Raw genomic sequence first — 23,800 nt, forward strand, 5'->3', positions numbered from 1 at the left:
GCAGGTTTAGTCAAAACTGGAGGCAAATAAATGAACGAGCGTCTGATGTAGTGTCCTCCTTTGAGTTAACTGTAACATACATACACTGCCCGGCCAAAAACAAACACACACACTAATATTTCATTGGACCACCATGTCGTCTTGTATTGATTTACTGGTGTTGCTAACAACGGCTAGTCTTGAGATACGTTCGTGGTTTAACATTTCTTTGTTTCTTGAACAGTTGAACAATGTGAGCAGCGTTTTAAGAACGTTCTGAAGTGTTTGCATTAAAATCTAACGTTAACAGCTGAGGTGTTCTTCAGGTGGAGCAGATTTGTGTTGAAGTTGTCTAAACTCTGAAAAAACAACTGCGTCCATGTTTTTCTCAACTGGAGCCGTTAACTCGGGGGGGACGTCAATCCCAGACTTCCAACTTCCAATGGATGCGTAATTATCCATTGAAAGGCTCTTACCTATTTGCTTTGTTAAATCTAGGTGGTGACTTTTTTTTTGTCCAGGCAGCGTAGATATAATTCTCACATTTTCCCCTCAAATCCATTGTTTTCCTCTGAGAACATGATAGTTACCTGGCAGTGAAAATACCTGAACTTCAGTTGGGGTTTATGTAAAACCACAGAGAGAGAGGAGATTAAGTATCGATGCATTCCTCAGTAAATCAAAACACCACCCGCAACATCTCATCCTCCACCATTCAGCCTCTAATTTCACCCTGGGTTCCCCAAAGAGGGGATATCTAACTGGAAGAGAATCACCACACGATCAATAAACCGGACCAATGATACTGTTCCACTGTCACCTGAAATGGATGCATCAAGCTGAGCTACAACGCCACCAAGGACTGTGAAGGAGGCTAAGTACTATCCTAATGGGGGTGGGGGTTGGGTTGGGGGTCACCTAATACCTTTGATGTCAGTAGAGCTTGAGCACATTGATCCACGCGATACCACTTAATGCGATGGAGCCGTGGTTCATCGTGCTCATTCAGCTCACGTCTCAGAGTGTTGTGCTGAGAAAGCCGGTTCAGAAAAGCCAGAGATTTAAGTTCTGTCACATTTTCTACAACATGATAAAATACATCAATGTAAAAACCCAAGTGAACTACCCTCTCACACCTGTCTACATTAACCTGTCTATGCCAGGTTTAACGAGGAAGAGCATTAAAATCTGAGCATTGGTAAACAGCTGATTGTGCATTTCTGTCCTGTTCATCAAGTGGTTTTTCAAGCAAAAAATGCAAATAGTAATATTAAATGGTTTCAGGTTCTCAAACGGGAGAAATTGCTGCTTTTCTTGGTCTTAAATTGTAGTAACTCAACATTTTTGGGGTTTTGTGCTGTTGGTTGGACAAAACCAGATGATTACTGATGTCTTACTGATGATTGTGATGAGCATTTTTTGTTGTTAATGATTAAACAAGACAACAATTGTCAGAATAATCGACAGTGACCATAACACACAAAGACGTCTGGCGTTCACCATGTTCACAGCCGCGCTTCATGTTTTGTTAAACTCAACTTGGTTTGATGATTTCAGAGCTTTTATACAACACACACTCTCTGCCTGATAATGTGATGGATGGATGCACAGTTTGCACAAAGCCCAGCATCACTGGCACCGAATGAATCATTATTTCAATGACGGTGAGATGATTATCTGAACCTAAGTGTAATAAATATCAAGGTTCGGCTCGGTCCTTTTAAAATGTAAAGCAGTTTGACACAGAGCACAGAAAGTGAACTCTGAAATGTTAATGCAGAGTACATTTAGAGTACGACCAAGCCATCAAATCACACTGGGTGAATGCGCCCTGTGTGGACGAGCCCGCTGGACCAGGATCAAAAAACCTCCTAGCATCGATCCCTTCCTGTTGCGTCTTTGGAGAATACGCCTGTACCTCTAATCCAATCCTGTGCTGCCTGCCTCTGTGCCACGCCGTCAGCCAGGTGGACGAGCCGCTGCTCAGGTTTTGCTGACAGGTTTGTTTTTCCATTTGCATACACAGTGCACACAACCAGTGCAGCGTCATAGCATCATCTACGTGCTTTGCTTATGTTCTCATGGCGGTAGTTGAGTATCAGCACACAGACCCTGGCAGGAGGATCAGACTCTGAGTAACACTACAGTGTGACTGGGATCATAGTAAGAACTGTTTGCTTTACAGCAGCTTCAGTCTCCCACATGAATACTGAATATTTCATCGCAGTAGTAAGCCATATTTCATGGTCTGTAGTAGCCGAGCTGCTGCTGGGACACACCAGAGTCTTTGATATCGAACATCCAATCAAAGGCATTGGGACGCAGGACGTCTTACTGTAAATGTAAATCCAAGACATTAAGCTACGAGTTACAGCCGATCTTGATCTTGACCTTGTGCCGGTCCTCTTTGATCTGTATTGATGGGACTCTCATTACAACACAAGGGGAAAAGACTCACATGTTCTTTGATCAGCACAGGGAAGGGCTGCATGTGCCCTGGATGGCGATAAAGGAGAATAACGGCCGCTTGAATCAACGTTGTTAGCAGCACGCTTCATTTCAAGTCGTTAAAGTTTAAAGACCAGGCTCTCGTTAGAGCTCCTTATACAAATGAAGACTAAGAAGTGAGGGTCAGGTGATAAATTCAACATGATAACACTAAATTAACACAGATATATCACTTACATACACTCACTGGCCACTTTATTAGGTACACTTTGCCCCCTTTTCGCCTTCAGAACAGCCTTAATTCTTCGGTTGCCAGTTTCAAGTTACACCAATGGTTTGAAAAAGTCAAGGTTTTAAAACCACAGATATTTTCCATTATACCATTCCCCAGCGTCTCACTTGAAGGAGGAAGGCTACTGATTTTCCATCTACAGGAGCACCACCCATCACCCTGCCAAACAACGCTGTAACTGCAATACCGCAAAACTACGAACAGTGATATTTTTGCCTATGGTTATCATACCGTCAGAATCTCATACCATTCCAACCAGAGCTGGAAACATTCCTGAACCGTTGATATAAGGCAGGATGGATCCATGCTTTCATGTTGGTTACAAGCAAATTCTGACCCTACCCTCGACCCTAGACAATCTTCTATTGTTCCTGTTCTTAGCTGACACCCGGTGTGGTCTTCTGCTGCTGTAGACCATCTGCTTCAAGGTACACCTTTCTCCCTCTGACGCTCGGTTTGAACTTCAGCAGGTCGTCGTCATCATGTCTTCATGTCTAAATATGTTGCCATGTGATCGGCTGATCAGGTATTTTGATTCCCGAGCAGGTGAACAGGTGTACTTAATAAAGTGACCGACTGAGACATGACTGCTGCCTCTGAATGAGCTCATTAAGCCTTGTGTTTTGTTTCCCTGTTTACTGAAGAGATTTGTATGTGAGTTTATTTTACACTGGTAACAAAAGCAAACGCTTGTTCTCTTACATTTCAAACTGACGTAGCAGGACAGTGCCTCGGCAGCGGCGTTGCTGAAGGCCACGTTTGATGAATCTGTTTACTTAAATCACTATCATCACTGAGCAGCCATCATCATCATTTTCTCCTTCTGCACTAGAGCGCTAATACAACCTAATTGCGGGCTCTCTAAACAGAGCACCCGATGAATATTCATGAGCGCCACGGTGCTCATTGTCTTTACAGGCGTGACGACTTCAGCTATGGATCTCAGCTGATAATTGGACGAGGATGGAGATTCGCATGGAGGGTGTGCCGCTGCAACTCTGGATTCGTTTCCAGTGGCGAGTCGACGCTCCCCGCGGGCAGACTGTCATGTGCTTCCACCGTCTTTGAGTCTCCTTGTGCGTGTGCATTAATTAGCGTGAGAGTGTTTTTTTGATCTTCATCTGCTGGACGGCTTTTATGATAACACAAAAGAGTCATGCTGCTGGAAAATTAAAGCAGCCATTAAGGCTTGATCTGGCTTTTTTTTCTCTCTCTCTCTCCGGCTGTGTTTGTGTGTTTCACTAATGTGATGAACCTCTATTCAAAAACAGCTAGTGAGGCATGTGATTCATTCGCCGTACCTTGTTGCTAAGGTTACTCATCAAATTAGAATGAACTTGAACTGCTGGTGCCTTAAAGATCAATAGAGGTAGAGGTAGATCAGGGATGCACACATCAACTGGCAAAGTTTTATTGGCTGTTTCATTGTCGACCGATAATACTGATTTTCCACCCGAGCAGTCGTTTCTGTTAACTTCTGCCTCCTACTATCTACTCCACAGACTTACGGAGACACTGGTTTATCGCTTAACGCTAACCAATATCTCTTTTTCTTTTTAATTCTGCTCTTTCAAGGTGCTTTAACACCGACCTTCGGACTTCTCAGTTTGATCCGAACCAAAACATCCATCCACTGTCGCTACCACTTATCTTTTAGCTGGCATTAGGCGAGGTACACCCTGCACAGATCGCCAGTCCATCGCAGGACCAACACATTCACATTCACACTCAGAGTCACCTGTTAACCTGCATGTCTTTGGACTGTGGGAGGTGCCTCAGACCACGTTCCAGGTCAAAGGACCAAAGTTTGGTCTGACCAGAAGAGGTAGTCTGGATCTGGATCAGACTGGATGGTTCTGATTTTCTGATCAGTTACAGGAGGTTACAGCTTTTCATCCCATTAAACAACAGCAGAAGAAAAGAAGTAACACAAATCTATACAGTCACCTTAGACATCACCACAAACCACAATACGACAAAGCTGTTCTGTTTCCTCATGTATCTGGTAAATGAGTTCAATAAACACGATTCTCATTTTTCCAGAATCGTGACGCCGTACCCGATACCATTCACTGTTAAACCTGTGATAAAATGTAAATCCATATTCTACAAAAACTAAAAGACGCTCCAGGAAGTGGATGTGAAAATTAAAATTTATAATTTTTCATGTTTAAATGTATTTCTTGTTTAAATAAACTGAGAACTGGATTTAATGTGGTCTGGCGCTTGGCCTGATCCACATTAAATACCTACTGGACGTGCTTCAAACAGCAGAAACAACAGTGCTCTCCTAATTAGCACGATGCCACACATGGTAATGCACTTCCCAACTCAGACACATGCACGGTGCTAATGCAGCAGCAGCGGTTTTATTCTAATCTTTATGTACAGTACTCTGTGAGCGGTGCATTCTGTGGTTGTAAAGATGAATGAGGTTTGAAAAATCTGCACCGATGTCAAGTAAATCTTCACAAACGGAGCCACGCCGCAGAGAATGAAAGAGGAGATGTGAAATTGGACCTCTACACACACAGCAGTCACTACAGGAGGCTGTATCGTACATCTAAAGGCTGTCAGGACGAGGAGGGAGTGAGATGAGAACGCTTCAGAGGATCACTCTGCACTGCAGCATGGGGACTCTTCCATGCACAGCACTGTCACAAAGAAACATCATCTGGACTGTGTGAAAACTTCTGAGGTTACCATGGTAATGTGTCCCTTTGTGTGTGGTGTGTGTGTGTGTGTGTGTTTGTTACGTTACAGCGCTGCCACATAATCTCCTAGTCTCTGCACTGGCGTAATTAATTCACTGTGATTCACAACTCCTGGCCCGGCATCGGCACATTGTGTATTCATCATGATTTGGCTCATTAATAAAACACATTGTGCCGGACTTGTGGTGAACTACCTGCAGCCGGTTATTATATCTGGACTCAGACAATGCGTATAGATCGTCTGCAGTGCGAGTTACTCCTGCAGCACAGTGTTATGTTTCTCCGGTGAAATGGAATGGATTTATCGGACAGCCCTGCTGGTTCCTCAAAGGTCATCGTCCCCAAACCAGCACAGTGAAACCAGGTCAGCAGGCTGCATAACCATTACAGCTAAAGGTGCAGGGAAGGTTTGATCAGCACTGCTGCTAACAGTCTGTTAAAGCTCAACGGTCAATTAAACTGTTTTGATGATTGACTGAGTGAGTGCATGTTCTACTTTGCTTTGTCTTCTATCACTGTAAACTCTTCTTTTAGTTTGACAGCAGTTCTGATCGTGATGTCAGCAATGCAATGCATTATGGGCCCTTTGTTCACACAAGTAGACAAAGTGTAGACAGGAAGTAGACAGAGACGGACTTTGCTTTTGTATCTGACAGTGAAATTGTGGAGATTAAAAAGTCGTCAGGTTGCTCAGCTGTTGTGTGTTATGTTGCCACAACCGTACAAACGAACTGGTGTACGGTTTATCTGCTTTCCAACTTGGAAGCAGCATCAAGGAGCTCAGGTCTCTGAGCTAACAAAGAGCTGTTGCAAGCTGAACTGTAGATCAGTTAAAAAAAAGTCATTAAAACCAGCGTTCATCTCTGATATCCAGCCAGGAAACTGACGGAAATATCTTAGAAACAGAGTTTGGTTCCTGCTCCAGAACTTGCTCTGTGCCGCTTTAAGTCTTGGTCGCACTGAAGAAACTAAAACATGTGAAAAGCAGAAAGAACTTCTTTAATTTGCTGTAATGCTGTCTCTTCTATTCTGTGAAAATGGAAGGAAAAAATATAAAAATATCCAAATCTCTGTCTTTTCCTGCACGTTGAACGATCTCATTCTCGCAGAAGCTTTAACTGCTGCAGAAAAAGTGAAATTTGGCAACACCTTCGAGGGCGAGCTTCCACCATATTGTTAACACTCAACACAAGCATTGACTCATGTGTAACCGGCTCTGTCGACAGCCGCTGAGTGGGTCCAAACTCCCTGCTGCAGCTCTTCCAATTAAGAGCTGAATCTCCCGAATGTTTCCACCGTCGCCCTGCATCTTCAGCAGGACCTGGGCTGGTGGAGAAATGGACCACGCTCCAGGGTTAAAATGCCATACTAACCTTTCAACTGCTCACAGAGGGATACATTATGGATCTATTTAGAGCCCGGTGGGAGGTGGTGGGAGGGAAAGCGGCAGAGGGAAGAGGAAGAGCAGTCACAAAAAGATAAAAATGTGATGGTGCACTGTAAATAGAGTCCTATACTGTCCAGTGTGAGGGAAAAAACAAAACAAAATGGCTCAGGATATTGAGTTATGGAGGAAAAAACAGCAGTCTTTATTTTCAGCCCCTCAAAGGTGAAGAGTACAGCGAGGGCTGAATAATGCATCTTCACTTCCTGCAGCAGCTGTCTCCACAGGAACGCATGCACAAAACACAACAGTGCAGGACGTCACAGGCCTCGAATAACATCTCCAACCCTGATCTCAGGTCATTTACAGGAAATATAAACATTAATATCATCAGAGAAAACTGTGTGTTAGCTGTGTTAGCTGTGTTAGCTGTGTTAGCTGCGGTGCTCAAGTGTGTGTTTGAGGTGAGAGGAAACGGACACCGTGTCCTAGTTCTTTCCCCCTCAACAGCTCCGATCTGAGGCAGAGGCAGGACACGTCGTGTTCTGGCCCAGATACACCTGACTTCTGTTAGTCCTCTCAGGTATTTAGGACAGAGCTGTATATTCAGTTCATCAGTCAGGTGCGCGCTCACATGACGCCCTAAAAAAAACACACCTACACTCTTAAACAACTTTCACTACGTCTTTGAAATCGACTGAGATTTCTCCAACGGTTTTTAAAGACCTGTGACCTGAGGTGACGGAGGTGTGTTTACGTACACACTCCCAGCTGGGGGGGGGGCAGCTAGAGAGGAGGAGTCTCCGTCAGGTTTAACAGAGTCACGTTCACTGTGGAGCTTTCAAGACTGATGTGTGTGTTTGCATGAGTAACCTGATTACTGCTGGACGTCTGCAGTAATCTGATTTCAGAAAAGTCATGTAGATGAGAAACTCTGTTTTGTTAAAGGGAGGGGCTGATTTCTGCTGGAAAAACAGATTTATCCACTCGTACACGAACGTGTGCAAAGACTTCAAACAGAAACACTGCTCTGTGCAGAGAGATGAAAGACAACAGTGTTTAGAGGAGGAAACTGATCACTGATCAGCTGCATCTCATCTCTTACTCTGTGTGTTCCTGTAAACACAGGCTCAGGTTTTACTGTCTGGAAGTCTCTGAGACTCAGACCTGATCAGACCTGGTCCACGTCTCCTTCACTGCTTCCTCTGGAGCTTCCTTTAGGAAAGGAGAGAATGACGTCCCATGATTCCTTGCAGCAGCAGCAGCGTTTAAAGCTACACAAAGAGATGAGTATAACAAACTAAAAACTTAATAAGCAGCCAGGACTGGACTACAAACTCTGATTTATTGTAATATACAGTGTCTCTGTGTCCTGTCAGTAACTGATGGTTAAATGTTCCTGTATCTCCACGTGTTAGAAATAAAGTTAGCTTTTGAATAAGAGCGGTTCTCTTTTCCTTCGTTTTCCATCGAGGTTGAGGAGTGTTGAGATTTATTTGACTGTTTGACTGCAGCTGTAACATGTGACGAACTCTCAGAGCTGTACAGAGTTAGAGAGGTGTCCTGTCCTCCTGCAGTAACATGAAGAACAGAGTCACCTCTCTCCGACCTCATTCTCTCAGTTACAAATAGCCTCCTGAAAAAATCCAGCGAAAAGAGAAGCTTCCCCAAGTTCACTTGGCTGTTTAAAAGTTTGTAGCAGAAATACTGCATTCAAGATCTTCTGACTGTAGATGACCGGTCAGTGGACAGTGCTTCAAAATACAAACAAACATGGCCGCCGTCATCTGGAGAACACCGGGTCAGTGGACCTGGGCCCTGAGTTTGGGGGGGTGATGGCTTGGTCTGTGTCTGTGTACTCAGGAACAGACAGGAAATGTGGACCATCCAGGGGTCAAGGTGTTCGCCTCTGAAAGGTCAGTAAGTCGTCGTTTATGCTGCAGAATCAGCTGAGAGTTGTTATTCAGGCCTGTTCGGTGAATTATTTGTATATAGATCTGCAAAATGTCTGCACACGGCGTCATGCTGCGATGCAAACAGAGAGGCAGGAGAACAGTTTGACATCAGAGGTGCATGCACATGATTAAATGTCAAGTTTGTTATCTCTGGACACCATCTTGGTCCCGGACACGAGCAGGTCACATGACAGGGTCTGCAAACACTTATATTAGCTTAGCAGCCAAACAGGGTTCTGGTTTCCTTTTCATGTTTACTCAGCGCAACACCACACTTCTGTTCTGATGAAATCCAACCTCCAGAAGTAAGAAGCTAATGTTAGGTCTATAAACCAACTACCACCACGGTCACATGACGTCAACGTCTCCACCACTAAGCTTCCAACTGGTCATTTCATTTAGCTCTGAGCTCTTCTACAAAAGCCTTTCTTCTTAGAAAGTTAGTGAGAGTTTGAAAGAGCGTGAGTAGAAACACAACGAGGCTGTAAAGGTGGACTGGTGAGTAGATGGGTTTTCATGTTAACGTCCCCGACAACCTCTGTAGTCTCATTTAGACACTCGTTAGCAACCGCCTTTTTTAAGACACGTAAAAGCTTCAAACATCAGGAGTGGGGGATTTACTGACCCATTTTATGTCGGAGAATCAAAACCTGAAAATGTCTTGAGCTTGTGTTAAAACCACGGACCTTATTTCACACATTTAACCAGAAACACACTGACAACAGGAAGAGCTAACATGCTAACATGCTAACTGACTTCCTGGTTTTAGGATCAGTCCTGCAGGACGCTGTTACAGGGTTTAAAAACAAGTTAACCTGAAGCTTAATTAGCCAACAAGCTACAGCTGATGAACAGTAACAGTCGTCATCTGACAAAACATCCTCCTCTTTGTAACATCAAGTGTTAAATCTTTGTTTTTTCATTACCTGGAAAAAGGAAATATATCGCTGAACTGAAACACAGGGTTTCTTTCACGACACTCGTCACAAACACTCCCTCACACTCCTCTGCACAATGAACAGGATTATAAACTACACATCTGTCAGCCTGGTGTTGACTTTGTGACATGCGACGCGACTCATCCTCTCTGCGATCCTCCTTATTTGCAGCGAGGTTGCCTGAGCCTGGTGAAAATGTATTTACAGTTTCATTCAGGTTTCCCATGGGAATCGTCCAGACGAGAGAGAGAGAGCTGCCATGAATCTAGTTCAGGAATTGAAGCGGTGGGAACGAGCTGAAAGCAGTCATGTGTTTCTCCATAAAGGAACTGAGCAGGAAAGACAAATATTAAACCAAGCTAACGACTGCTGCGAGGATGCCCACAGGTAACGCCTCTGTTTGCTTTATTAGATGTTTCTCTTATCATTTCCACTTTTTTATGTCCTGTGTCTGTGTGCTCCTCCCTCTGCAGAGGTCAGTGACAGAAACAGCAGAAAGTAAAGACAAACAATCAGCAGGTGTGAGGGAATCCACACAGACTCTCCTCCTCGTCCTCCCTCCTCGTCCTAATCCCGTCCTCCCTGCACAGAAACAGGCTCAATGAGCCCCGGCGACCTTTCTTCCCTCTGTTGTCACCTCAGCACCAAGCTGAGCTCGTCTCTTTGAAGACTCTGTCGCTCTGGCACCAGAGCTGCTACGACTGTCTCCTGCACATCACCTGAGGCAAACAGGGTTACACAACACCTGAGCCACGGACACAAACTACACAACACCTGAGCCACAAACACAAACTACACAACACCTGAGCCACGGACACAAACTACACAACACTGAGCCACGGACACAAACTACACAGGTGTAAATAATGACATAAATCGATGGCTGAGGACACGTTATAATCCGATGAGTTTTTTCTTCTTCCTCTTTTAACTAGTCCTGCAGCTTTGATCCCGTCACATCCCAACGTGTGGATCCATCAGGAACAGTTTCTAATAAGTTTCCCACTAAAAGCAAAGGGTGAAGTTTTTATAAAAATGATCAAACCCACTCCTCTTTGGAGCCACATCATTTCCTCATACTTTCACACAGGAACATGGTTGAAACTTTAAACAGGTCACAAGACCTGAGACTTCTTCAGGTTAAATCTTCATGTTGATAGATGTTATAGTTTTTATTAAATCACAGTTTAAATTTGACATTTGTTGTTTTACAGTGTCAGAGTTTATAATGGGTGTGTGTTGCGCTGAATGTTGTGTTCTAGAATGTGTGACATCATCACTCTAACTGCCACCTCTGAACATTTTACCATAAAAATCTGATTCAAACATCTTTTAATTCCCACAGTTTCCAACCTACACAGACACTTTCTATATGAAGACGTAGAGAAATGTGTCCTCTCTCACCCAGTGTGACTCCCATTGTCACATGACTCACAGTTTGTGAATAAATCTCCTCCAAACACAGAGAGCGCTGACCCACAGTCCCATAGACTGCCATGTTAAACTGAAGCAGTCAGTTATTCTGCTGTGCAGCTGCTCAATATAAATATAACATCATTTTTAAATATCATGATTAAAGGCAGATTCTGGAGCTTCAACGCTTCAGTGAGAAACACCCACAGTTATTTGAAGCTTCCATTGAGAGGGTGGCGGGGCGAGCCACCTTCATGTTCTTCTTCGTTAGCGTGCAGGTCGCTCAGCCATAACACGAATAAAGGACATTTTTCTTTCTTTTTTGGATGATGATTTTTGCAGATTAGTTCCTCCTCTGTAGGCTGGAGCGTCTCTGTTACACCACAACACTTCAGTTATGATGTTGTGACACATTTTAGCTTCAAAAAACATGATGTGGATATTCACTCCAGAACAAACCTCCCACCTCCAGCTGCTTTCAGTGTTTACACCTCCTGAACCTTTTCCCCAAGTTTTTACACTTTAATTTCCACTTCAAGCTCAATCACCTGCGCCTCCACTGACATTTCAACTTCCTTCAGAGCTTCAGCTGAGGATGTTCTCCATCTTAACTGCAACAATTTTTAGCCATTTCATGTGTTTAAACGTCAGATTTTCTGCTGTGGTCGTTGATTAACAGAGCAAACACTCCTCAGTCTGAGCTGTGGCCACGCTCTGTGATCAGACCATAAAACATCGATGTGAGCGGACAGCGCTCCCCTCCTCCTGCGTTACTGCGAAGGCCGGCTGGACGTCGGCTGTGGCAGGAGGCCAGTCGCTGCAGGCAGCCATGAAGAAGAGTTGAATAAAGAGAGGGAGAGAAACTCAGGGTGTAACAGAGATGAAGCAAAGTGAGTGCCTCAGTATTCAGTGCAAGTAATCAGCCATCGCTCTCTGCATCTATCTTTATCCTCAACCAAATCTGCCTCGTACACTCTCCTCTTTGACGGGAAGAGGAGTCACACACACAAACAACACAAGTTCATCGTCCACAGAAGTGGAAATCTGCCTTTGGATCAAACACACAATAAACAGACGACACAATTAACAGCATCGTCTTCATGCACGATCACGTTTTCCTCTCCTGAGCTCTGTGGCACATTCAGGGTCCCCTCCGTCAGAAAACGACAAACGAGCGCTGTTCCCAGTTCTTGGAAAGAGTGAAGTGCTCCTTTGTCTGGAGTCTGGCTAATAGTTAAACTCTACACTCACTCATTCACCTCCTGCTGTGTTAACAACCTGTGGAGTCATTTCACTCAGTCACAGTGAGGCTGTTTTCTTCTTTATTACTTTGTTCAGAAAAATTAAATAAAAGCTGATAAATACCAGATGTTACAAAATCCCAAAGTAAGAAGCCAAGAATCCACAGCAACTGTTTGATATTTCTGCTCAAACTAAACAGAGCAGTCACACAGCTGCTCACACGGTGGTTTACAACCTGAGGGTCGAGACCACCCCAAGGGGTCACAAGATAAATCTGAGGGGTCACAACATGATGATCATCGTCAACAACAAGAAAACAGACACATTCCTGTGAAATACTGGAGACTTGTCAAGCTGTGAGTTCAAGTTTTGGCTTTAAGAGGCGGGACAGAGAGCGATGTTAATATCTTTTAATGCTTGGTAAGAAAGAAAAGAACTGTATTTCCCAAAACTTAAAACTATCTCGCTAAAAAGGTCAGGAGCCACTGGTAAAGCATGTGTTAGTGTCTGAATGTAATAATATGTGTTCCCTGATTCAGCTGCCACAGAGAAACTGACCGAGCAGAGCAGCTTAACCCTCATTTCTCAGCCTGAAAGCTGTCGTCAACAAGTCTCAGTGAGAAAACCGACACAGAAATGATCAGGATGTGCACCTCAATCAATTCCACAGCCTTCCTCTGCTAATCAAACTATCTGCCAAAAAAGCCCTGCTGGCAGCTACGCTTGGACATCAACCTGACCGCCTGATTACGTTTGCAGCCTTTTGAGCCAAACACTGCTCTAATATTTCTGCCTAATGTGGGCCATATGCTGTTTTCCAAGAAGCCAACAGATACTGTTTCTAAGAGACATCTCGAGTCAAGTCAGCATCCACAGAGCAGAGCGCCGTGGGTTTGCTCAGACTGTTATCAGTGCTCGGCAGCTCTTTGAAAAGATGAACAAGGTGAAACCGAAGCAGCTGCTTTCACAGAGACGATGTAGAATCAGCACCTCACCAGTGTTCAAGGTGATCAGGCTGACATTAACAGTTGTCTCTTTTCAGTGCGGACGTGGCCTCCACGTTCCTGCTGTTTGCTTGCAGAGGAGTGTTTCATTGCTGCATAAAGGGACGCACTCCAGAGAACATGCTTTTAGAAATACATCAGATGCAGCTTTGCACCAGAGAACAGATCTATCCTCAGTGTTTCAGGGTGAGAGCGCACCACTCCTGTTCTCCTCAAGAAGCAATCTGAATTAGCACTGGACACTTTTCTTGAAGCAAAAAGCTGAGTTTAACTGGGTTATCCTTGTATGCAGGAGTGTGCACTAAACACACACACACACACACACAGAGGCCATATGACCACATCCCTGCAGAGAAATGGCCTCATTTACTCAAGTTTTGCCTGTAAGTTGGCCGGCCGCTGACGACAGCTCTGCAGTCTATCATACAGATTATTGGGTTCACTTCCAAGAGGCTTATTTCCCCATACACTGACAGGATATCATGAATTAACATTACTTCCATGCATGACACTAATCTTGTCTTAATTATGCAATTAACTCTCTGTCTTCAAATAGCCCATATTTCAAAGAGTTCATTCAGGCATTAAAGGATCATTCCAGCATTTTAAACCTTATTTCCCCGTGTGTTTGGATTGACAGGGACAGATCAGAGTAGCAGACCTCCACCAACAGGCTCAGACTGTCACTAGAAGTTATTATAGCACAGCACAGCCTCCAACTATGGCATCAGAAAACAACAGACCTGTGATCCTTTGACAGGAACCTCAGTGATTTTCACTTCCAAATATTCACGACAGGATTTATTGGTAATCAATAACCCTGTTAGCAGATACACAGTGTTACGATCGTCTGTATTTATAGCATTTACTATTTTTGAAAAACAGATTAAGTATTAAGACGTTCTATTCATTTACCTAGAGGGTGTTTTTTAAACTGTAAACACTATATATCAGTACCAGACTCCATTGACAAAAACAGGGATTTAACCAGGAGCTGCTGGAAAACCACTGCCTCCATCTGTTAGTGTCTGTGGTACTTTTATTTGTGTAAAGGATTAAATACTTCCTGTACCACTGAAAATCACAGAACAACACAAACTAAACCCAGTGTTCTTCTCAGTTAAATTCCTGTTTTTGTTAATGGAGTCTGGTATTGAAATATAAAGATGTTTCTGGTTAAATTAAAGTCTATCTCTGTAGGAATCACATCCATAATGTTGGCAGATATCGGAGTGATCCTTTAATATTCTCTCTCAGTCTGAGCAGCAGACACTGACTTTATCTGCACATAATGTGAAGCAGAAACTTAATGTGCTGTCAGTGCTCGTTATGTGGGCGTTAGTGAGCGTGATGGAAAAACAAATGTGACTTTTTATTTTTTATTCTCGCCTCTAGAAAACAAACTGACAGACAGTTACAGTCTGTGTGTTGGGAGGAAGTTGGACTCCAGCATTTTAAACCTGTGCAACAGTTTCCTCTGTCAACATTTAAATCAGAGGAAACTTTGACAACTTTTGCAGCTTTAAACCTGAATTTACAGTAAAATAAGAAAGAGAGAGATGAATGTTAGATAGAAACCCTGCAGGAGTTTTACTCTGCGGGGTTTCTCCATCACTCACCATCTTCCTTTTCATCGAAAACTGGTCTCTTTGAAGAACTATTGGCTCCCATCCTCTTCTTCCACTTGCCCCAGTGAAACATTGATGCTCAGATTGCATTCCTCGCCTTCTTGAAGAGAAACTACAGCTCTGTGTTGGACACCCTCCTCAGCACACAGTGGGAATCTCCGCACATTTCACCCAAACCGAACCGTGGCCGTTATTTCGCTTTATTTACCCGGTTGTTTCTTCTTCGGCCGAAAAATGTGAGAACGGCGAGTTAAAGTCTTTAAAAAGAGAGAGAGAAAACCCCGAGAGGGAAGAGCAAGTGAAGCAGGAAGCGACTGACTGTGAAATGTGTGAAAAATAAAGAGTGTTCAGTTAGTTACAGCGGCAGCCTCGTTTAATCACTCGGTCCTGGTGTTGTTCAGTTGTCTTCCGTACTCGCCTGCCAGCCAAACCGAGAGACTTCTGTTTGTCGGGGCTGAGAGTAAAAAGCTGCGTCAAGTCAAACGCATTCAGCGGAAACAAAACAGGAAGTCGCACTAGAGTTGAAATGAAAATAAAAGCATGACAAATCACCTTCAAATTAGCAGCCACATCAAATAAGATCAACTGGAGAATTTAAGATTACATTAATACATTGAACATAAATTAAATTAATCAATTCTAATTTATTTTAAATAATTTACATTAAAGCAGCGAATAGTCCAGTTCAATTAAATGAAAATGATAACACGCAAAATTGAGTGATATTGATTTATCAGTGATGAAATGCAGCTGCAGTTCTGGCTCAGTAACATAAAATAAAGCAAGATGAAATAAAATTAAACCGAATAAAATAAAATAAAATAAAATTCGATAAACTGAAATAAAGTAAAATGAAGTAAATTGAAATGATATTAAATAAAAGAAATGAAATGAAATGAAATTAATTTTACGCTTGTAGAGCATGTAAGTAGCCTTATGAAACCAAAAAAATACAGAAAAATTATTTATATTTAAAAATTTCGTTCCTTTTGCAAATTTCCCCCGTGAAATTAATACAGTCAATCTTTAGTAATTATCTTAATTATCATTACCTTATATTTTTACGTTGAACGTTTGTTAAGGAGACTTTTATACTGAAAGTATAAACCGGAAGCTCCCGCCATGTTTCCTGACTAGCTTGGCGGTTGTGAGAGCAGTAGTGTGACAGTTGCTGGCCAGTGACTGTGGTCGACGTAGCTGTGTATCACAGACTGTCATGCATATCAACACATGAGGGACCTGCCTCTGTGGGTGAAGCCGGCAGAGCTCGGTACAAACCGGGAGGCTTCACGGCTCCCATCACCGGCAGAGAACCGCTGCCCACCGCCGTCCTCCTGCCAGGACGAACCCGCGTGAATTTATTCCACAGTCTCATTAGAAGATGGATGGGTGGTGCCGGATCACTGAGGGAGGGCGGGAAAGGGGATTTAACACTTTGTCTTCAGTATGTGCACGAGCTTTACTTACTCCTGTTTACACCACCACACTGAACAAAGTCTGACACCGGTACTGTTCCAGCTTCAGCGTCTGACCCGCTCACAACTACTAAGAATTCATGAAATAATTTAAAATAATAATTAAATAAACGTTATGGAGTCAGTTCGCTTTGTTTGCACGTGGATAGTTGCCGTAGTTTGTGTTGACCGCGTTGCCATGGTGACACCGTCAAACCCGTTCAGGTGGTAGCTACACGTTAGCATGACGTTCTCCTATTTCTTTCTTTCTCTCTTTTTTAAATGAAGTGTTTCTTTAAAGAGGAGTCTGGTTCACAGGTGTAGGAGGATGTTTACTCAGATACCAGGTGAGCTAATGCAGCCGCGGGGCAGCGGTTAAAGTGGTAAAACTACTGTTAGCTAACGTTAGCTAACGTTAGGCAGCAGAGAATGATTAGCTAACGCTGCGTTCAAGGCGTCTTTAAACTCGGAAATATCAAAGCACGAACTTCTGAATTCCGAAAAAAGTGCGTTCACGTGATCATTTATGAAAACAAAATGGCTGCCCACAGTGACACTTCAGCACTGTTGCTGTCTTTATATAAATAAACCGTCGCAGCTGTTTGCCATAGCTGTTTGTAGCTTAATGGGCTAATATTAAATCATTACACATAGGTTAACATTCAAATGTAAATGTATCGCAGACAGTGGTAAATTGAAAAGTAACTGTTAGGACGTCGAGTTGGGTAAAAAGAGGCCTTAATTTCTGAGAAGTTCCTTAGCAAAATATCAGACCCACCCGTGCATTCAAATCATTTTTTCCCAGGTTGGAACTTGTAATACCCACCATGCTTACCTGTCATGAATGCAGCATTACACCTGAATCTAATCAGGTTAAAATCTCAGGTAAAACCACTAAATTAATTTGACACTTACAGAAACTTTTCTTATTTCCAGACACAGTGAGGATAATGCCAATAAAAAAAGACACGTGAACGCCTCAGCATCACAATGTCCTCCTCAGAGGAGAGGGAGGAGGTTCCAGGTCTGCAGCTAAGCTCTGTCTTTGGGAGCGGTGTTGTCAAACCACAGACCCCCCACTTCCTGTCTGAGGATGCTGAACCACAGGAGCCTGCTGAACATTATCCAACAGAGACAGTGTGTCTGAGCAGAACTCAGCTGAAACATGTTTCACAGAGTATTTTGAAAAATAGCACACTAAAGGTCAGTGTGGACTGTCAACCTCTACACACTCAGCTGCAGAGAATCAGTAATCCTTCTACTAGAACATTAGGCCACAATTTATTCTCCTGCATTATCCATTAACTGTAACTGCTCTTTGTATCATTTTCAGTATTTATATCTTGAAGGCAACCAGATCTCCAGCATCCCAGACTCACTGTTCATCAGTTTGCCCAGCCTGCAGTGGTTGGACCTGAGAAATAACCAGATTGTGTCGCTCCCTGCTGAAATTGGCTCACACAGGTAGGCTACTTACGCAACAGCTCTTTGAAATACACTCCGATTGATTCTAAACCCCCAGGCCGCCATGGGAGTACAGAGTGCTTATTTATCACATTTCAGAAGATTTTTTAATGAGAAAGTTTCCTCTGTTAAGGAACATATGCTCTGGAAACTAAACTCATGATTCCAAAGTGTGGGAGAAGAGATTCACAGCAAATATAAGCACAGTTAGTTAGTTAGTTTTGTTTACTACTCTCTTAATGTTTCAAGTCACGTCTCTCACTTTATATAATGTTATAACTTTCCATCTTAAACCAGGATGAAGGATTCATCAGACGTCTGGATTTTCAGTAACCAGAGAAACGAGCTGAGTAACGTCCTGTGTCTGTGCCGCAGAGAAACACTGATTTTTTTAGAAATATGAAACTGCTTTATTCAATGAGGCCTCGGTGGATAATTCATCTCCCAGTAAAAACCTCCTGAACAATGAACACTGAAGGAATCCTAACCTAAACATAAGCTGAGCATCTAGAATCAACGTGAGCTAACGTTAGCAGCAGCTCAATAAGACCTTAGTCTTATTGAGCTGTAGACCCTTAGTAAACTACTAAAACAATAACTCCTGCAAAGACAGTTAAGCAACACATGTAAGCTAGTTAGCCAGTAAATCAGACATGATAAATGTAAGCTAGCTAACACTGTTTCATTGACAGTTTAAGAGGCTAGCTAACATGGATGCTAGCTCAGCTGTTCCAGTTGTTTAGTTACCTGTTTGTATGTCTGTGCATTAGTGTGTTTATGAGCTTTTTTCTCATCTTATTCTACAGAACAATGACACCTGCTCCAGTCTGATGTGTGGATACATTTCATTTTTCTGTTTGTATATGATACAGTTTGTGTGAATTTCCTGTCAACTCCCTTAAATTCCTGTTAATTTCTGTAAATCTGAGGATTGCCTGAACTTTCCCACCACAGACACATATCTGTATCTCGTACGAATTTCTCTGTTCAAGCTTGAGTCTCGATCAAGGCGTTGAAACTCTCCATCATCTAATAATGTGTGATTTGGTTCATGTAGGTCTCTGAAGGCGTTACTGCTGGAGGGGAATCCGATCTCAGAACTTCCACCAGAGTTGGGTGAGTTGAGATCAGTCACCTCCTCCAGCGAGCAGCGTCTCTTTTCTTTTTGAGATAACAAGCTGTTTCATTAGTCTGAATAAGCCTCACTGGCAGCACGCTTAGATCCAGATTACATGCAGTGAATAAGTAGTATCACTTAACCCTGTCACTACAGTGAGCTGTAAACATCACCATCAAACATTCCCTTTTTTGCCTTTTTTACCCAGGAAACGTGATCACCCTCAAAGGCCTGAACCTGAGGAACTGCCCCATCACCTTCCCTCCACCAGACATCGTGCACCAGGGTCTCCAGAGCATCCTCCAGTACCTGAGGAGCGCTATGGCTCAGCGACCGGTTAGCGTGAGGAAGGCCCCTCCAGGTGAATCAAAGGCTACAGCAGCAGCAAGGTGTTCTGTACGCACGTGCATCCGAGCCATCTGCTCTTTTTGTCAAAGATAGAACGGCTGGCCACAAAAATAGCTCCTTGCCCTGGTACCACTTCACTGGTGTGACTCCTGTTCCCTTGGAGACGGCGCATGCCACTCAGCTGACTCCTCTTTTTTTTTTTTTTTTACCCCCTCCAGTTCCAGCTCTGCAATATTTTTAGCCTGATGAAAATGATCGATAACCTGTGGGCTCTGAACAGGAGCTCTCTGTCACGGAGTACTGTCTGGAGGTAATCACTGTGAGAAGTCAGAGACAGCCCTCCACAGGAGAGGCTGCTGCTGCACACTGAGCTGAGCCCAACCCCTCAATCAAACCATTTATCTCCCTGCCTACAAGGTTATTAACAAAGACAGGGCTGCGCTCTCTGGGGGGAAATCTCCTCTCATTTAATTGGCTCAGAGTATAAGTTTAGCAGATTTGAATATACACCATTCATTTACATACTGCACCATCATCAGCCTTTTTCAGCAGCGATAACGTGGAATATTTAACAGCCACATATCCTGCTCTGCAGTCCTCACACATGTTTACAGAGCAGTGTTTGATCTTCACCTCTGTGCTGCACTCATTCCTGGTAGTGAACCAGTTATCATGTGTTTCCAGTCCTGGCTGCCCCCTCATCACACTTGTATCTGCCACGGTTTCATCTGTAGAGCTGCCAGTGGTGGAGAAGCTCCAGCTGACGGAGCTGACAGGAGTCCAGCGTGGAGGAGCAGGATGAGTCGGTGGACGAGGACGAGCTGCAGAAGTTCAAGGAGCTGAAACACAAGATGATGCTGCTGGACAAAGCTGAGCTGGGTTCAAAAGCACAGAGTGACAGAAACCTGACGCCACGACTTCTCTCTCTTACCAAGAGGTAGGTGAAAATATAAAAGTTACTGACGTGAAAATCCTTTTCCTCTGTTGAGTTAGCTTAGCAGAAACAGCTCCTCTAAACCTCACTGATCAATCATTCAAGTTAAACTTAAACTAAAGACAAACTCAAACAAAAACAACATGCCACCATTTCAGGGAGGGTTGTGTGTCACTGTTTCTTAGCTGGGACCAGTGCTGTAGTGGAGTCTCCACTGGTTGCTCTGACAGCTGGAAACAGCCACATTCTCCACAAATTGTTGTTTTTACACTTTGGTTTTTGAGCGAGATACAGCCCAGCATGTTTATTAATGAGCTCCAGAGTTGGCCAGCTGTTTCTGTTTCTACCTGGGCAGGTAAATGTATCAGGAAAGGCAGAGGAGATTACTGAAGTGAAATCATTTCCCTCTGTTAAATAATTTGACATTTTACTGTTACTGTTAGCTTAGCTTAGCATAAAGACTGGCTCTGTCCAATCTGCCTGTCGGCTCCTCTAAAGCTCACTAATCAACTGATTCAATTTAAATATATATTTACAGGATATTTTTTAACTATATACAGACAAAATACAAAATGTAAAAACTGCTGGGAATGGAGCTGGTTCTTAGCCCACATGTTGTCGTCTTTCATGTTTGTTAATGAGCTAGGCTAGCTGTTTCCTGTCTTAATGCTAAGCTAAACTCAGCAGCTGCTGGCTTTAATTTCATATTTAATGAAGACATGAGTCTCTCGCTCTCTGACAGAAGCTGTTGCCCTTTTTCTTTAAAAAGTCTGTACACATGTAAAGAATCTGTTCAGAGGTCAGAGGTCAAACATGTTCTCTAATTGCTCCTGACCTGTTTTTGCAGCAAATATCTGCTGGTCATGAATCATTTATCACCTGTTCAGATATCTGATGCAGTGGAGGTGCTGCTGGTGAATTAGTTTCAGTGGATAACTTTAGTGCTGAGGTCTGGAGTCGTGGTGGAGGGCAGAGGAAAAGAAGAGCACACACACTTTTTAATGACATTCTCTGCAGAGGAGGCCGAGTGATAAAATACCTTCTGAGCTGTCTCTCCGCTGGGACTCAGAGCTCAGGAGAGCAATAAAAGTAAAGCATTTTGTTTCAATTTATTTGTCAGGAAAAAGGCAGCGACCGGGGCCGGTGTAATTCCTGAGCTCCCTCTGTTTGACAGTCCGCACTGGAAGAGGCCGGAGGAGAGGAAACAGGCGGCGATGAAGGAGCTGAAAGAGAAACAGGCTGTTCTGGAGCAGAGGAGGAAGTAAGCTGGGTTCAGTTCAGTCCTGTATACACCCTGCTGTCTGCTGTTTGTCCAGGAGAACAACAGAAACATTTCCCCTGAAATACTCTCTTTTCATTCTTTAACAGATTTCTACTGAACGTTTAATTCAAAACTCCAGTCCACAGTTTTCCTGTCAGGAACAGAAACTGTGTTAGCGTTCATGCTTAGGTGTGTTTTGTGCAGGTGAGGAGGCGTCACTGCTGCATCTGTGGCTAAAAACACAGCTTGTTTCAGACAGGAGGATGTTGTGGATGTAGAACACAGAGCTGTGTGAGACTTTTCCTAACCACTTCTCCTCGACCTCCATGGAAAACGTCATCAGATACAAAGGAGAAATATTAAGAACTGTGGCATTTAGAGAATCTGACTGCACTTAAACCAACTTTATCTATAACGTTGAAGACGTGTACAGAGACAGACTCAGAGCTGTAGGCTCCAGTTCAATAAGGTTTCCTGTCCAACACTATTAATATAATAACACTGAAACAGATGTATAAGTAGAGAAAGATGAGCCATTAAAATAATGATAAAAAAGGAACTGTGAGACGGGTCCAGAGTGAATTATATTCAGACAGAAATGTAGTTTCCTGTTCTGACCTTTGACCTTTTTATATGTTTGTTAGCAACCTCTTCCAGTTTCCAAACTCACGTGCTGATTCATATTGATTCATGTTAAACTTGCTCTGTGTTCATTCATCATTCCTCCACGCATTGATTCAGGCTCTTTAACATGAATCTGTGACCGTGCATTGTCATCTGGCTCTCCCTCAGAAACCAGGAGGCCCTGCGGACGTGGCGTTCACAAGCCAAGATCACACAGGAGAAGAAAACGTCGGAGCACAGGCAGAAGAAGAGCGAGAGACAAAGAAAGCCAGAGGTATCTGTGGAAATCTCCTGCCGACCACAGGGAGGCAGCAGAGCACCACCTCTGTCAGAGCGGACACAGGACTCAAACAATAGATGTGAAACCACCAGATAAATGAGTTTGATGCTCATGTTACATAACAACAATCAGACCCTCAGAGCCTGTGATGGAGGAGTGATACCACACACAGACAGATGCATGGTTCTCAGTAATGTGACTGTTTGTATTCAACCAGCAGCATCAGAGTAAATATTCACTGTAAGAACCAAACACAGCGAGGCCGCGACTCTGCAGCTGCAGGCTGTGTTTGCAGGACATGTCGCAACTGTTGTATCATCCCAGAGAACAAAACACGATGATAAACAACCTCACCAATCTGTTACAGGAGGCAGAGGCTGGTTTAAATCCTGGTGTGGAGGAGGAGAGCGGTGACACTCCTCAGAGAGAGACAACCACCATCCCCATCACAGAGTGTGAGGAGACCAGGTACATGGGAAATACTACAGACCAACAACACACAATGACAGGGACCTCATCAGTTTAGTCCATGGAAATCATTCTGCACAGAACTGAAGGCTAAAGAATCCACCTAATGGCATTTAGCATGGTTTTCAGTCAGAGCTGTGCAGATGCAGAGCTAGAGACACCTAGTGGACAAAGAGAGAGCAGCAGCTGCTTCCTTTGTTCTTCTGGAACAACATTATGTCTTTGGAGAAACTGATCAACCAGATCAGAGAGCACACTTAGTCTCTTCTGTTTCCACTGATGGGACGAATCTTAACTGAGGAGAAAACAATCAGTCGTCTCCCATCAGTGAAGACACCAGTAGCCGTGTCTGAACACCTCCGTGTTTGTGGTTTAAGTGTTTTGACCCGTGTGACTCCTCCAGATCGGCCCGAGAGCTCGAGCGGCAGATCCGAGCCCGAGTGGAGAAGATGCAGGAGAGACGCAGGAATCCCAGAGGAACAGCCAGCGAACAGATGGCAGCGGCAGAGCAAGACGTGGAGGAGGTCGGACCTTCACTTCATTACTCACACATCTCATCTGCACTGAACTCCCTGTGCTGTCACTCTGAGTTTACTGTTTACTGTTGTTTTTACTCCTTCCTGTTCAGATGAGGAAGTTACAGACACGGCTGCTGGAGAGGAAGAGAAATCGAGGAAGAGATCTTGGAAATTGTTTTACCATCTTCACTGGAGACGCCCGGCCCAGCTTCCTCGACAAGTGACAGATAACACATCAGTTTCTGATGTGTAATAATCCCTTCATGAATAAGCACTGTAACACTATCCTGAAATAAAGATCACAAAGCTGCTGAGTGAGAGTTTTCCATGGAACA

At 43.7% G+C, this 23,800-nt stretch overlaps 2 protein-coding genes across 3 annotated transcripts in view; one reads left to right on the top strand and one right to left on the bottom strand.

The window, feature by feature from the left end:
* Positions 1 to 15,460, bottom strand: part of LOC108885141 (serine/threonine-protein kinase 32C) — a 64,848-nt gene extending 49,388 nt beyond the window's left edge. The window contains exon 1 of one of the 2 annotated variants that reach the window (XM_018679339.2): positions 14,989 to 15,460. In XM_018679339.2, coding sequence (XP_018534855.1) covers positions 14,989 to 15,070 — 82 coding nt within the window. In that variant the 5' untranslated portion in view covers positions 15,071 to 15,460. The remainder of the gene's footprint in view (positions 1 to 14,988) is intronic. The other variant, XM_018679337.2, reaches the window with a different exon arrangement.
* Positions 15,461 to 16,168: 708 nt separating this feature from the next.
* On the top strand, positions 16,169 to 23,779 carry LOC108885140 (leucine-rich repeat-containing protein 27). The gene is given in 12 exon segments (XM_018679333.2): positions 16,169 to 16,441; positions 17,388 to 17,654; positions 17,785 to 17,915; positions 18,973 to 19,031; positions 19,241 to 19,393; positions 20,115 to 20,152; positions 20,154 to 20,317; positions 21,435 to 21,575; positions 22,368 to 22,473; positions 22,847 to 22,947; positions 23,351 to 23,471; positions 23,576 to 23,779. Coding segments are annotated over 11 exon segments (1,341 nt in total). The 5' UTR covers positions 16,169 to 16,441; positions 17,388 to 17,441; the 3' UTR covers positions 23,690 to 23,779.
* Positions 23,780 to 23,800: the final 21 nt, after the last annotated feature.

This window comes from Lates calcarifer, linkage group LG16_LG22 (genome assembly GCF_001640805.2).
Source record: "Lates calcarifer isolate ASB-BC8 linkage group LG16_LG22, TLL_Latcal_v3, whole genome shotgun sequence".
Taxonomy (NCBI): Eukaryota; Metazoa; Chordata; class Actinopteri; family Centropomidae; genus Lates; species Lates calcarifer.